The sequence below is a fragment of the Oncorhynchus gorbuscha genome, linkage group LG11, assembly GCF_021184085.1.
Source record: "Oncorhynchus gorbuscha isolate QuinsamMale2020 ecotype Even-year linkage group LG11, OgorEven_v1.0, whole genome shotgun sequence".
NCBI lineage: Eukaryota > Metazoa > Chordata > Actinopteri > Salmoniformes > Salmonidae > Oncorhynchus > Oncorhynchus gorbuscha.
The window spans coordinates 7,664,064-7,677,787 of NC_060183.1; the positions used below are offsets into that span (position 1 = coordinate 7,664,064).

Below are 13,724 nucleotides of genomic sequence, written 5' to 3' on the forward strand. Positions count from 1 at the left end.
CGATTACAGCTTCGAGTCTCCTTGGGTATGACGCTACAAGCTTGGCACACCTGTATTTGGGGAGTTCCTCCCATTCTTCTCTGCAGATCCTCTGAAGCTCTGTCAGGTTGGATGGGGAGCGTCGCTGCACAGGTATTTTTAAGCCTCTCCAGAGATGTTTGATTGGGTTCATGTTCGGGCTCTGGCTGGGCCACTCAAGGACATTCACAGACTTGTCCCGAAGCCACTGCTGCGTTGTCTTGGCTGTGTGTTTAGGGTCGATGTCCTGTTGAAAGGTGAACCTTCACCCCAGTCTGAGGTCCTGAGCGCTATGGAGCAGGTTTTCATCAAGGATCTCATTGCTCCGTTCATCTGTACTTTGCTCCATTGATCTTTCCCTCGATCCGGACTCGTCTCCCTTTCCCTGCCAATGAAAAACATCCCCACAGCATGATGCTGCCACCACCATGCTTCACCGTAGGGATGGTACCAGGTTTCCTCCAGACGTGACACTTGGCATTCAGGCCAAAGAGTTTAATCTTGATTTCATCAGACCAGAGAATCTGGTTTCTCATGGTCTGAGAGTCTTTAGGTGCCTTTTGGAAAACTCCAAGTGGGATGTTATGTTCCTTTTACTGAGGAGTGGCTTCCGCCTGGTCACTCTAAAATAAAGAGATGAGATGGTTGTCCTTCTGGAAGGTTCTTTTTTTTGGGGGGGGGCAAGTACAGATATGATTAGATAGTACTCTACTAAACACCAGCCAGGTCTCCAGAGGATTGACTAGCAGAGCAGGTGTGCTGCTAATAACCTCTAGACATAAATATTCAGAGAGAGAGAGAGCGAAGGCAACCACATGTAAAGATGAATGAATATCAGAGAAATGGTGTGTGTTGCTACAGACGTTCAATTAACTATTATGGTCACTAAGGATCAACAGCTGTGGGAGTAGATAACCAGGTGTGCAGTCAAATCACACCAGCCCAACCTCTGTGTGTGTGTGTGTGTGTGTGTGTGTGTGTGTGTGTGTGTGTGTGTGTGTGTGTGTGTGTGTGTGTGTGTGTGTGTGTGTGTGAGAAAGAACAACAAAGTAAGAGCTAGTGAGGGAGAGAGAAAGAGAGCGAGAAAGGAGGAGGAGGAGGGAGGAAGGCTGATACACAACTGTCCTTGGAAGGTTTGTTCCAGCCGCTGAAACAGAATAAAAGTCAGTAGCTATAACAACAACTAAGAACTTGTGTGACGACAAGACAACAGGCATGTTTGTTTCCATGGCAGCAGCCCCGTCAGCATTCCTTTGTGAGTGACAGGCGTCGCAACCAGTCACATGACAGATAGTGGTTGCAGTGGCATCACAGAGCGATAAAGGCCACAGGTGGTGTGTTTTATCAATAGAATAGAATCATTCTAGTGCTGGGATTCAATCAATAGAATCATTCTAGTGCTGGGATTCAATCAATAGAATCATTCTAGTGCTGGGATTCAATCAATAGAATCATTCTAGTGCTGGGATTCAATCAATAGAATCATTCTAGTGCTGGGATTCAATCAATAGAATCATTCTAGTGCTGGGATTCAATCAATAGAATCATTCTAGTGCTGGGATTCTATCAATAGAATCATTCTAGTGCTGGGATTCTATCAATAGAATCATTCTAGTGTTGGGATTCTATCAATAGAATCATTCTAGTGTTGGGATTCTATCAATAGAATCATTCTAGTGCTGGGATTCTATCAATAGAAGAAAGGGGTTTCAATGGGCCAAAGACATAGAATGAGTAGAATGTTCTAGCCATTCTAATTCTATGTTCTGGGCTCTGTTCCAAGGCTGGAAAAATGCCCCCTTCCTTCTTGAGGTATCATTGATCTAACACTAGTGGCTTGGTGAAAGCACGAAGTAGCTTTGGATTTAAAAGCACAAGTGTACACATTCAAAAGAAGGTTGGAGAATTGGGATACAACCATAAATCACTGACCGAACACTAGAGGGTAGGTGAAAGCAAGATTCTAGTAGCTTTGTTTTCCCAACCCAGTAAAAGTATTGGACCCGGGCCATAAGAAGCTATCTAGCAAATGGAGAGATGATTCATTTCCTGGGTTTAGATCACCCTGTGGTGCCACCATGCCGGCTGCAGAGAGGGGGAGCTATAACCTGCAGACCCGTGCCGCTCTACATACAGTACGGTCTCCCCTTTAGACACAGGCAAGGAGCAGAGCATGCTGGGAAAGAGCTACAGCAGCGCCAAAGCATTGGACAAGGCTGGAGAGAGCGAGAGGGTGACAGAGAAGAGGAAGATGGAAGCATAGAGGAGGGGGTGAAGGGAGAGAGTGAAAGAGGGAGGGAAAGAACGAGAAGAGAGTGAGTGAAAGAGGGAGGGAAAGAACGAGAAGAGAGTGAGTGAAAGAGGGAGGGAGGGAAAGAGCGAGAAGAGAGTGAGTGAAAGAGGGAGGGAGGGAAAGAGGGAGGGAAAGAGTAAAGAGAGGGAGAGACGTAAACAGGGGAACAGAACTGTTGTCATTCAGCACTAACAGAGTAGAAGTTTCTTATTGCATCTCAGCTTGGCAAGTGTTGACGTTTGTCCTCTTCAAATACTACCCTCCCTTCCTGCTAGGTCTCAGACCTCCCCTGGACAGGGCTGTGTACTGCCTCACTACCCTCCCTTCCTGCTAGGTCTCAGACCTCCACTGGACAGGGCTGTGTACTGCCTCACTACCCTCCCTTCCTGCTAGGTCTCAGACCTCCCCTGGACAGGGCTGTGTACTGCCTCACTACCCTCCCTTCCTGCTAGGTCTCAGACCTCCACTGGACATGTCTGTGTGTACTGCCTCACTACCCTCCCTTCCTGCTAGGTCTCAGACCTCCACTGGACATGTCTGTGTGTACTGCCTCACTACCCTCCCTTCCTGCTAGGTCTCAGACCTCCACTGGACATGTCTGTGTGTACTGCCTCACTACCCTCCCTTCCTGCTAGGTCTCAGACCTCCCCTGGACATGTCTGTGTGTACTGCCTCACTACCCTCCCTTCCTGCTAGGTCTCAGACCTCCCTGGTCTGTGTGTACATGTCTGTGTGTACTGCCTCACTACCCTCCCTTCCTGCTAGGTCTCAGACCTCCCCTGGACAGGGCTGTGTACTGCCTCACTACCCTCCCTTCCTGCTAGGTCTCAGACACAGGGCTGTGTACTGCCTCACTACCCTCCCTTCCTGCTAGGTCTCAGACCTCCCCTGGACAGGGCTGTGTACTGCCTCACTACCCTCCCTTCCTGCTAGGTCTCAGACCTCCCTGGACATGTCTGTGTGTACTGCCTCACTACCCTCCCTTCCTGCTAGGTCTCAGACCTCCCTGGACAGGGCTGTGTACTGCCTCACTACCCTCCCTTCCTGCTAGGTCTCAGACCTCCCTGGACATGTCTGTGTGTACTTCCCTTCCTTCCTGCTAGGTCTCAGACCTCCCTGGACAGGGCTGTGTGTACTGCCTCACTACCTTCCCTTCCTGCTAGGTCTCAGACCTCCCCTGGACAGGGCTGTGTGTACTGCCTCACTACCCTCCCTTCCTGCTAGGTCTCAGACCTCCCTGGACAGGGCTGTGTACTGCCTCACTACCCTCCCTTCCTGCTAGGTCTCAGACCTCCACTGGACAGGGCTGTGTGTGCCTCACTACCCTCCCTTCCTGCTAGGTCTCAGACCTCCCTGGACAGGGCTGTGTACTGCCTCACTACCCTCCCTTCCTGCTAGGTCTCAGACCTCCACTGGACATGTCTGTGTGTACTGCCTCACTACCCTCCCTTCCTGCTAGGTCTCAGACCTCCACTGGACATGTCTGTGTGTACTGCCTCACTACCCTCCCTTCCTGCTAGGTCTCAGACCTCCACTGGACATGTCTGTGTGTACTGCCTCACTACCCTCCCTTCCTGCTAGGTCTCAGACCTCCCTGGACATGTCTGTGTGTACTGCCTCACTACCCTCCCTTCCTGCTAGGTCTCAGACCTCCCTGGACATGTCTGTGTGTACTGCCTCACTACCCTCCCTTCCTGCTAGGTCTCAGACCTCCCCTGGACAGGGCTGTGTACTGCCTCACTACCCTCCCTTCCTGCTAGGTCTCAGACCTCCCCTGGACAGGGCTGTGTACTGCCTCACTACCCTCCCTTCCTGCTAGGTCTCAGACCTCCCCTGGACAGGGCTGTGTACTGCCTCACTACCCTCCCTTCCTGCTAGGTCTCAGACCTCCCCTGGACATGTCTGTGTGTACTGCCTCACTACCCTCCCTTCCTGCTAGGTCTCAGACCTCCCCTGGACAGGGCTGTGTACTGCCTCACTACCCTCCCTTCCTGCTAGGTCTCAGACCTCCCCTGGACATGTCTGTGTGTACTTCCTAACTACCCTCCCTTCCTGCTAGGTCTCAGACCTCCCCTGGACAGGGCTGTGTGTACTGCCTCACTACCTTCCCTTCCTGCTAGGTCTCAGACCTCCCCTGGACAGGGCTGTGTGTACTGCCTCACTACCCTCCCTTCCTGCTAGGTCTCAGACCTCCCCTGGACAGGGCTGTGTACTGCCTCACTACCCTCCCTTCCTGCTAGGTCTCAGACCTCCCTGGACAGGGCTGTGTACTGCCTCACTACCCTCCCTTCCTGCTAGGTCTCAGACCTCCCCTGGACAGGGCTGTGTACTGCCTCACTACCCTCCCTTCCTGCTAGGTCTCAGACATCCCCTGGACAGGGCTGTGTACTGCCTCACTACCCTCCCTTCCTGCTAGGTCTCAGACCTCCCCTGGACAGGGCTGTGTACTGCCTCACTACCCTCCCTTCCTGCTAGGTCTCAGACCTCCCTGGACAGGGCTGTGTACTGCCTCACTACCCTCCCTTCCTGCTAGGTCTCAGACCTCCCCTGGACAGGGCTGTGTACTGCCTCACTACCCTCCCTTCCTGCTAGGTCTCAGACCTCCCCTGGACATGTCTGTGTGTACTGCCTCACTACCCTCCCTTCCTGCTAGGTCTCAGACCTCCCCTGGACATGTCTGTGTGTACTGCCTCACTACCCTCCCTTCCTGCTAGGTCTCAGACCTCCCCTGGACAGGGCTGTGTACTGCCTCACTACCCTCCCTTCCTGCTAGGTCTCAGACCTCCCCTGGACATGTCTGTGTGTACTGCCTCACTACCCTCCCTTCCTGCTAGGTCTCAGACCTCCCCTGGACAGGGCTGTGTACTGCCTCACTACCCTCCCTTCCTGCTAGGTCTCAGACCTCCCCTGGACATGTCTGTGTGTACTGCCTCACTACCCTCCCTTCCTGCTAGGTCTCAGACCTCCCCTGGACATGTCTGTGTGTACTGCCTCACTACCCTCCCTTCCTGCTAGGTCTCAGACCTCCCCTGGACAGGGCTGTGTACTGCCTCACTACTCTCCCTTCCTGCTAGGTCTCAGACCTCCCCTGGACAGGGCTGTGTACTGCCTCACTACCCTCCCTTCCTGCTAGGTCTCAGACCTCCCCTGGACAGGGCTGTGTGTACTGCCTCACTACCCTCCCTTCCTGCTAGGTCTCAGACCTCCCCTGGACAGGGCTGTGTGTACTGCCTCACTACCCTCCCTTCCTGCTAGGTCTCAGACCTCCCCTGGACAGGGCTGTGTGTACTGCCTCACTACCCTCCCTTCCTGCTAGGTCTCAGACCTCCCCTGGACATGTCTGTGTGTACTGCCTCACTACCCTCCCTTCCTGCCAGACATCCTTGTTCCTGCTCACGCTCCATATCTCTGGGTCTTGGTGTGTCTCACCGTGCTACAGGTTAAACAAGGCACATCCCTGCTGTTTAAAGGTCACCTAGCAGGTAGATCCTGTATCTAATCCTCTGGCCACAGGGAAGGTAACTAAACCTGTAGAGCAACAGGTAGGGTGGCTCAACCCCCAGAGCAACAGGGAGGGTGGCTCAACCCCCAGAGCAACAGGGAGGGTGGCTCAACCCCCAGAGCAACAGGGAGGGTGGCTCAACCCCCAGAGCAACAGGGAGGGTGGCTCAACCCCTAGAGCAACAGGGAGGGTAGACCGTCATCTAGATTCAAACACAAAGAGCCACTGAAGAGAAAGATAGCAGCAGGTGTGTGATCTATGACTTGGTGTATGTTTACGCACACAAGCACTCTCCATCCTTCCCTGTTGTACCGGTGCAGAAGATGACAGCCCAGTATTTTATGCCCCAGTCCTTCCGCCCGTTTCTCTATATCTTAAACCATACTAGGCCGACTTTCCGTTGATCACTAAACCTATTCCACTGACATCCACAGTGCCAAGAGCCAGTTGTGGAGGGTTTTGTATTACGATTCCAATGATTCCTGATGGAAATAGATCCATGTTTAATGCACTATTTGGTGCTTGGCCAGTGTTCTATCCTGCTGGGGTTGTGGTGAAGCCTTAGTGCCAAATTGCACCCTATTCTCTAAAATGGGCTCTGGGCAAAAGTAGTGTACTTAAGAGGGAATTAGAGTCCCTTTTTTGGGACACAACCCGTGACTTTGGTTAAGCACTTTACACTCTGCTGAAGTTGAGCTGCAATACAGCTTGACCAGAGAAACTTCTACAGTGTGTTTTTCCTCCCCAACTACACTACCGGTCAAAAGTTTCAGAACACCAGAAGATCTCCAGGGGAGAGTGAAGTAGAGGCAGAGAGTAAAGTAGAGGCAGAGAGTGAAGTAGAGGCAGAGAGTGAAGTAGAGGCAGAGTGAAGTAGAGGCAGAGTGAAGTAGAGGCAGAGTGAAGTAGAGGCAGAGAGTAAAGTAGAGGCAGAGAGTGAAGTAGAGGCAGAGAGTGAAGTAGTGGCAGAGAGTGAAGTAGAGGCAGAGAGTGAAGTAGAGGCAGAGAGTGAAGTAGAGGCAGAGAGTGAAGTAGAGGCAGAGAGTGAAGTAGTGGCAGAGAGTGAAGTAGTGGCAGAGAGTGAAGTAGAGGCAGAGAGTGAAGTAGAGGCAGAGAGTGAAGTAGAGGCAGAGAGTGAAGTAGAGGCAGAGAGTGAAGTAGAGGCAGAGAGTGAAGTAGAGGCAGAGAGTGAAGTAGAGGCAGAGAGTGAAGTAGAGTTTCAGAACACCTACTCATTCCAGGGCTTTTTTTCTTTATTTCTACTCTTCTTCTACATTGTAGAATAATAGTGAAGACATCAAAACTACGAAATAACTCACATGGAATCATGTAGTAACCCCCCCCCCCCCCCCCCAAAAAAAGTTAAATCAAAATATATTTTATAGTTGAGATTCTTCTAAGAAGCTACCCTTTTCCTTCATGATATTTGGATTTGTTTTACACCTTTTTGGTTACTACATGATCCCATGTGTTATTTCATAGTTGCAATGTCCTCACTATTAATCTACAATAGCCAATAGAAAATAGCCAAAAAAAGAAAAACCCTTGAATGAGTAGGTGTTCTAAAACTTTTGACTGGTTCTGTATATATGGAAGATCTCCAGGGGAGAGTGAAGTAGAGGCAGAGAGAAGTAGAGGCAGAGAGAGATGGAGGGAGTTGGAGGCAGAGAGAGAAGTAGAGTTAGAGAGAGATGGAGTGAATTAGAGGCAGAGAGTGAATTAGAGGCAGAGAGAAGTAGAGGCAGAGAGTGAAGTAGAGGCAGAGAGTAAAGTAGAGGCAGAGAGTAAAGTAGAGGCAGAGAGAAGTAGAGGCAGAGAGTGAAGTAGAGGCAGAGAGAAGTAGAGGCAGAGAGTGATGGAGTGAATTAGAGGCAGAGAGTGAATTAGAGGCAGAGAGTGAAGTAGAGGCAGAGAGTGAAGTAGAGGCAGAGAGTGAAGTAGAGGCAGAGAGTGAAGTAGAGGCAGAGAGAAGTAGAGGCAGAGAGTGAAGTAGAGGCAGAGTGAAGTAGAGGCAGAGAGTGAAGTAGAGGCAGAGAGAGATGGAGGGAGTTGAGGCAGAGAGAGAAGTAGAGGCAGAGATGGAGGGAGTTGGAGGTAGAGAGTGAAGTAGAGGCAGAGAGTGAAGTAGTGGCAGAGAGTGAAGTAGTGGCAGAGAGTGAAGTAGTGGCAGAGAGTGAAGTAGAGGCAGAGAGTGAAGTAGAGGCAGAGAGTGAAGTAGAGGCAGAGAGTGAAGTAGAGGCAGAGAGAGATGGAGGGAGTTGGAGGTAGAGAGTGAAGTAGTGGCAGAGAGTGAAGTAGTGGCAGAGAGTGAAGTAGTGGCAGAGAGTGAAGTAGTGGCAGAGAGTGAAGTAGAGGCAGAGAGAAGTAGAGGCAGAGAGAGATGGAGGGAGTTGGAGGTAGAGAGTGAAGTAGTGGCAGAGAGTGAAGTAGTGGCAGAGAGTGAAGTAGTGGCAGAGAGTGAAGTAGAGGCAGAGAGAAGTAGAGGCAGAGAGTGAAGTAGAGGCAGAGAGTAAAGTAGAGGCAGAGAGAGATGGAGGGAGTTGGAGGCAGAGAGAGAAGTAGAGGTAGAGAGAGATGGAGTGAATTAGAGGCAGAGAGTGAATTAGAGGCAGAGAGAAGTAGAGGCAGAGAGTGAAGTAGAGGCAGAGAGTAAAGTAGAGGCAGAGAGAAGTAGAGGCAGAGAGTGAAGTAGAGGCAGAGAGAAGTAGAGGCAGAGAGTGATGGAGTGAATTAGAGGCAGAGAGTGAATTAGAGGCAGAGAGTGAAGTAGAGGCAGAGAGTGAAGTAGAGGCAGAGAGTGAAGTAGAGGCAGAGAGTGAAGTAGAGGCAGAGAGTGAAGTAGAGGCAGAGAGTGAAGTAGAGGCAGAGAGTGAAGTAGAGGCAGAGAGTGAAGTAGAGGCAGAGAGTGAAGTAGAGGCAGAGAGAGATGGAGGGAGTTGGAGGCAGAGAGAGAAGTAGAGGTAGAGAGAGATGGAGGGAGTTGGAGGTAGAGAGTGAAGTAGAGGCAGAGAGTGAAGTAGTGGCAGAGAGTGAAGTAGTGGCAGAGAGTGAAGTAGTGGCAGAGAGTGAAGTAGTGGCAGAGAGTGAAGTAGAGGCAGAGAGTGAAGTAGTGGCAGAGAGTGAAGTAGAGGCAGAGAGTGAAGTAGTGGCAGAGAGTGAAGTAGAGGCAGAGAGTGAAGTAGAGGCAGAGAGTGAAGTAGTGGCAGAGAGTGAAGTAGAGGCAGAGAGAGATGGAGGGAGTTGGAGGCAGAGAGAGAAGTAGAGGTAGAGAGAGATGGAGGGAGTTGGAGGCAGAGAGAGAAGTAGAGGTAGAGAGAGATGGAGGGAGTTGGAGGCAGAGAGAGAAGTAGAGGTAGAGAGAGATGGAGGGAGTTGGAGGTAGAGAGTGAAGTAGAGGCAGAGAGAGATGGAGGGAGTTGAGGCAGAGAGAGAAGTAGAGGCAGAGAGTAGGGAGGGAGGAATTAGAAGGAGAGAGAGATGGAGGGAGTTGGAGGTAGAGAGTAGGGAGGGAGGAATTAGAAGGAGAGAGAGATGGAGAGAGTTGGAGGTAGAGAGTAGGGAGGGAGGAATTAGAAGAAGAGAGAGATGGAGGGAGTTGGAGGTAGAGAGTAGGGAGGGAGGAATTAGAAGGGGAGGGAGAGATTGAGGGAGGTACAGTGAACAGAGTACACAGTTATCAGATCAGGCCTTGTTTCAAACACACACACATGCTGCTCGGCACACGCCCCATACCTGCCAGAAGTCCTGCAGAGAGGGAGGGGCGGATGGAGGGATGGAGGAGGGGAGAGGAGACAGCGAGGGAGGGGAAGGGACAGTTGATGAATAGGTAGGTAGGGGACAAGGGGGATGGATGGTTGATAAAAATGGGGGATTCGTCGGGTGGTGGAGGAGGAGGAAGGGTTATTGGTTATATATGGAGAAGATTGCCAGAGCAGGAGTAGATTCCACAGCAGTTACATGAATAACAGCAAAACATTACAATAACATTACATTATAACAACTGATGGCATGGTCACAATGATATGAGGAGAGAGAAAGAGGGAGAGAGATACAATTGGACAGTGGAGGGTTAAACTCAATGGAACATTTGGTTTAAAAAACACAGGAGACCCAATTAGAAAATGTTAAAGAGCAATAGGGGAGTACCCAAACATACTAAGAGCAATAGGGGAGTACCCAAACATACTAAGAGCAGTAGGGGAGTACCCAAACATACTAAGAGCAATAGGGGAGTACCCAAACATACTAAGAGCAATAGGGGGGTACCCAAACATACTAAGAGCAATAGGGGGGTACCCAAACATACTAAGAGCAGTAGGGGAGTACCCAAACATACTAAGAGCAGTAGGGGAGTACCCAAACATACTAAGAGCAATAGGGGAGTACCCAAACATACTAAGAGCAGTAGGGGAGTACCCAAACATACTAAGAGCAGTAGGGGAGTACCCAAACATACTAAGAGCAGTAGGGGAGTACCCAAACATACTAAGAGCAGTAGGGGAGTACCCAAACATACTAAGAGCAGTAGGGGAGTACCCAAACATATACTAAGAGCAGTAGGGGAGTACCCAAACATATACTAAGAGCAATAGGGGAGTACCCAAACATATACTAAGAGCAGTAGGGGAGTACCCAAACATATACTAAGAGCAATAGGGGAGTACCCAAACATATACTAAGAGCAGTAGGGGAGTACCCAAACATATACTAAGAGCAGTAGGGGAGTACCCAAACATACTAAGAGCAGTAGGGGAGTACCCAAACATACTAAGAGCAGTAGGGGAGTACCCAAACATACTAAGAGCAGTAGGGGAGTACCCAAACATACTAAGAGCAGTAGGGAGTACCCAAACATACTAAGAGCAGTAGGGGAGTACCCAAACATACTAAGAGCAGTAGGGGAGTACCCAAACATACTAAGAGCAGTAGGGGAGTACCCAAACATACTAAGAGCAGTAGGGGAGTACCCAAACATACTAAGAGCAGTAGGGGAGTACCCAAACATACTAAGAGCAGTAGGGGAGTACCCAAACATACTAAGAGCAATAGGGGAGTACCCAAACATACTAAGAGCAGTAGGGGAGTACCCAAACATACTAAGAGCAGTAGGGGAGTACCCAAACATACTAAGAGCAGTAGGGGAGTACCCAAACATACTAAGAGCAGTAGGGGAGTACCCAAACATACTAAGAGCGGTTGGTGGTATGGACACTATAATACCGTTTCATACCTCAAACATACTAAGAGCAGTGGGGGAGTACCCAAACATACTAAGAGCAGTGGGGGAGTACCCAAACATACTAAGAGCAGTAGGGGAGTACCCAAACATACTAAGAGCAATAGGGGAGTACCCAAACATACTAAGAGCAATAGGGGAGTACCCAAACATACTAAGAGCAATAGGGGAGTACCCAAACATACTAAGAGCAATAGGGGAGTACCCAAACATACTAAGAGCAGTAGGGGAGTACCCAAACATACTAAGAGCAGTAGGGGAGTACCCAAACATACTAAGAGCAGTAGGGGAGTACCCAAACATACTAAGAGCAGTAGGGGAGTACCCAAACATACTAAGAGCAGTAGGGGAGTACCCAAACATACTAAGAGCAGTAGGGGAGTACCCAAACATACTAAGAGCAGTAGGGGGGTACCCAAACATTAAAAGCACAAACAATGGATAAATAAACAAATGTGAAAGAAATATGGTTGGGGATTTTAGCACACATGAAAGGAGAGGAGAACTGAACTACCATTTTCCAATTAATATTTTTTTAAGAGATACTACTAGTACTCAAGCAGATTCCATTGTGATATCACCCCCCCCCCCCCAGACAAGGAGAAGCTCCATGCACTGGGAACACCCACCCCCCCACTCCACCACCCTCCAACCAATCCCAATCTCCTCGTCTGAACCTCAGATTAGCATATTCTGACCATAAAACGGCCCTCGACTCAGGAGTTTCAGCTCGGGGAATTGTAGGTTACTGTAATTCTTACAATATTAATATTGCATCCCAGTCCAGTGGAATGGAGCGATTTCATAGGTTCTTGGCGAGGGAACGGGGGGAGGATGGAGAGAGGAGGGGGAAAGGAGGGCTGGATAGAAAAGAGTGAAGTGTAATTCTGTTGCCAAGCCAGAGGACGCTATCAGGCCAATCAGGTGCGTTGGTGTGTGAGTGGTGAGTGTATGTTTGAGTGGTGAGTGTGTGTGTGTGTTTGCGAGTCAAGGGACTATCATCCACAGCTAGCCATGCATCATGTGTAGACTACTGTATAGTACAGAGAAAGATTTGCAAACAGAATGCCCAGAGATAGAGGTGACATATCGGCTACGTAGGGATCATCCATCTGGAACTCTGGAATGTTCCATCTAGAACTCTGGAATGTTCCATCTAGAACTCTGGAATGTTCCATCTAGAACTCTGGAATGTTCCATCTAGAACTCTGGAATGTTCCATCTAGAACTCTGGAATGTTCCATCTAGAACTCTGGAATGTTCCATCTAGAACTCTGGAATGTTCCATCTAGAACTCTGGAATGTTCCATCTAGAACTCTGGAATGTTCCATCTAGAACTCCGGAATGTTCCATCTAGAACTCCGGAATGTTCCATTTCCAGTTGATAGAGGGGGGTTAGCTTCGTTAAACCCATCTCAACTCTCTCTCTATACATTTTGATTTCTCATATACGCACACAAACTTGGTGGTTCAATACAGTGATTGAGAGCGAGAATGAGGGTCTGTGGTGGCTAGGCAACCTAGCCTAGTTAAACCAGTCTGAATGCTAAACCTCAAATGGTGAGAGAAGAATTCAGACTGGTTAACTAGGCTATGTTGCATTGCCACAATAGATGTCTGTTTTTACTCACTCAATCACTTTAGTACTCCTCAAGCCGTTGGTATGGACACTATAATACCGTTTCATACCTCAAGCTGTTGGTATGGACACTATAATACCGTTTCATACCTCAAGCTGTTGGTATGGACATTATAATGCTGTTTCATACCTCAAGCTGTTGGTATGGACACTATAATGCTGTTTCATACCTCAAGCTGTTGGTATGGACACTATAATACCGTTTCATACCTCAAGCTGTTGGTATGGACATTATAATACCGTTTCATACCTCAAGCTGTTGGTATGGACATTATAATACCGTTTCATACCTCAAGCTGTTGGTATGGACATTATAATACCGTTTCATACCTCAAGCTGTTGGTATGGACATTATAATGCTGTTTCATACCTCAAGCTGTTGGTATGGACACTATAATACCGTTTCATACCTCAAGCTGTTGGTATGGACATTATAATGCTGTTTCATACCTCAAGCCGTTGGTATGGACACTATTCCATTTATATACGGTTATATTGTGGAGCGTGGATTAAACACATGACGTAGATAGTTCTGGATCAGAGAGCATGAATGTGCAAACATATTGTAAATCGTCCTTTGTTGACTATTCATATTTAAATAGTAGTTAAATAGTATAATCTCGGTTTTGTTTGCTTATCTAAAATCAGTGCGGGGTTAGTGTCCTGGTCTGTGTAAATGTAAAAGGGGTGTGTGTGTGTGTGTGTGTGTGTGTGTGTGTGTGTGTGTGTGTGTGTGCGTGTGTGTATGTATGTGTGCATGTATGTATGTATGTGTGCATGTGTGCATGTATGTGTGCATGTATGTATGTGTGCATGTGTGCATGTATGTGTGCATGTATGTGTGCATGTATGTATGTGTGCATGTGTGCATGTATGTGTGCATGTATGTATGTGTGCATGTGTGCATGTATGTATGTGTGCATGCGTGCATGTATGTGTGCATGCATGCGTGCGTGCGTGCGTGCGTGCGTGCGTGCGTGTGTGTTTATTGAGCTGCAACACTTTTCTTCTTTTATTCCCCTGCTTTGTGTCGCT

The 13,724-nt window shown here is 49.0% G+C and overlaps 1 protein-coding gene across 4 annotated transcripts in view; it reads right to left on the reverse strand.

Moving 5' to 3' along the window:
- The window catches only part of micu1 (mitochondrial calcium uptake 1), a 110,907-nt gene that overhangs the window by 44,240 nt on the left and 52,943 nt on the right, over positions 1–13,724 (reverse strand). For 2 of the 4 annotated variants that reach the window (XM_046368469.1, XM_046368468.1), the window contains exon 6: positions 9,546–9,557. The exons of the other annotated variants lie outside the window; for them this stretch is intronic. In XM_046368469.1, coding sequence (XP_046224425.1) covers positions 9,546–9,557 — 12 coding nt within the window. The remainder of the gene's footprint in view (positions 1–9,545; positions 9,558–13,724) is intronic. 4 annotated transcript variants of the gene reach the window in all.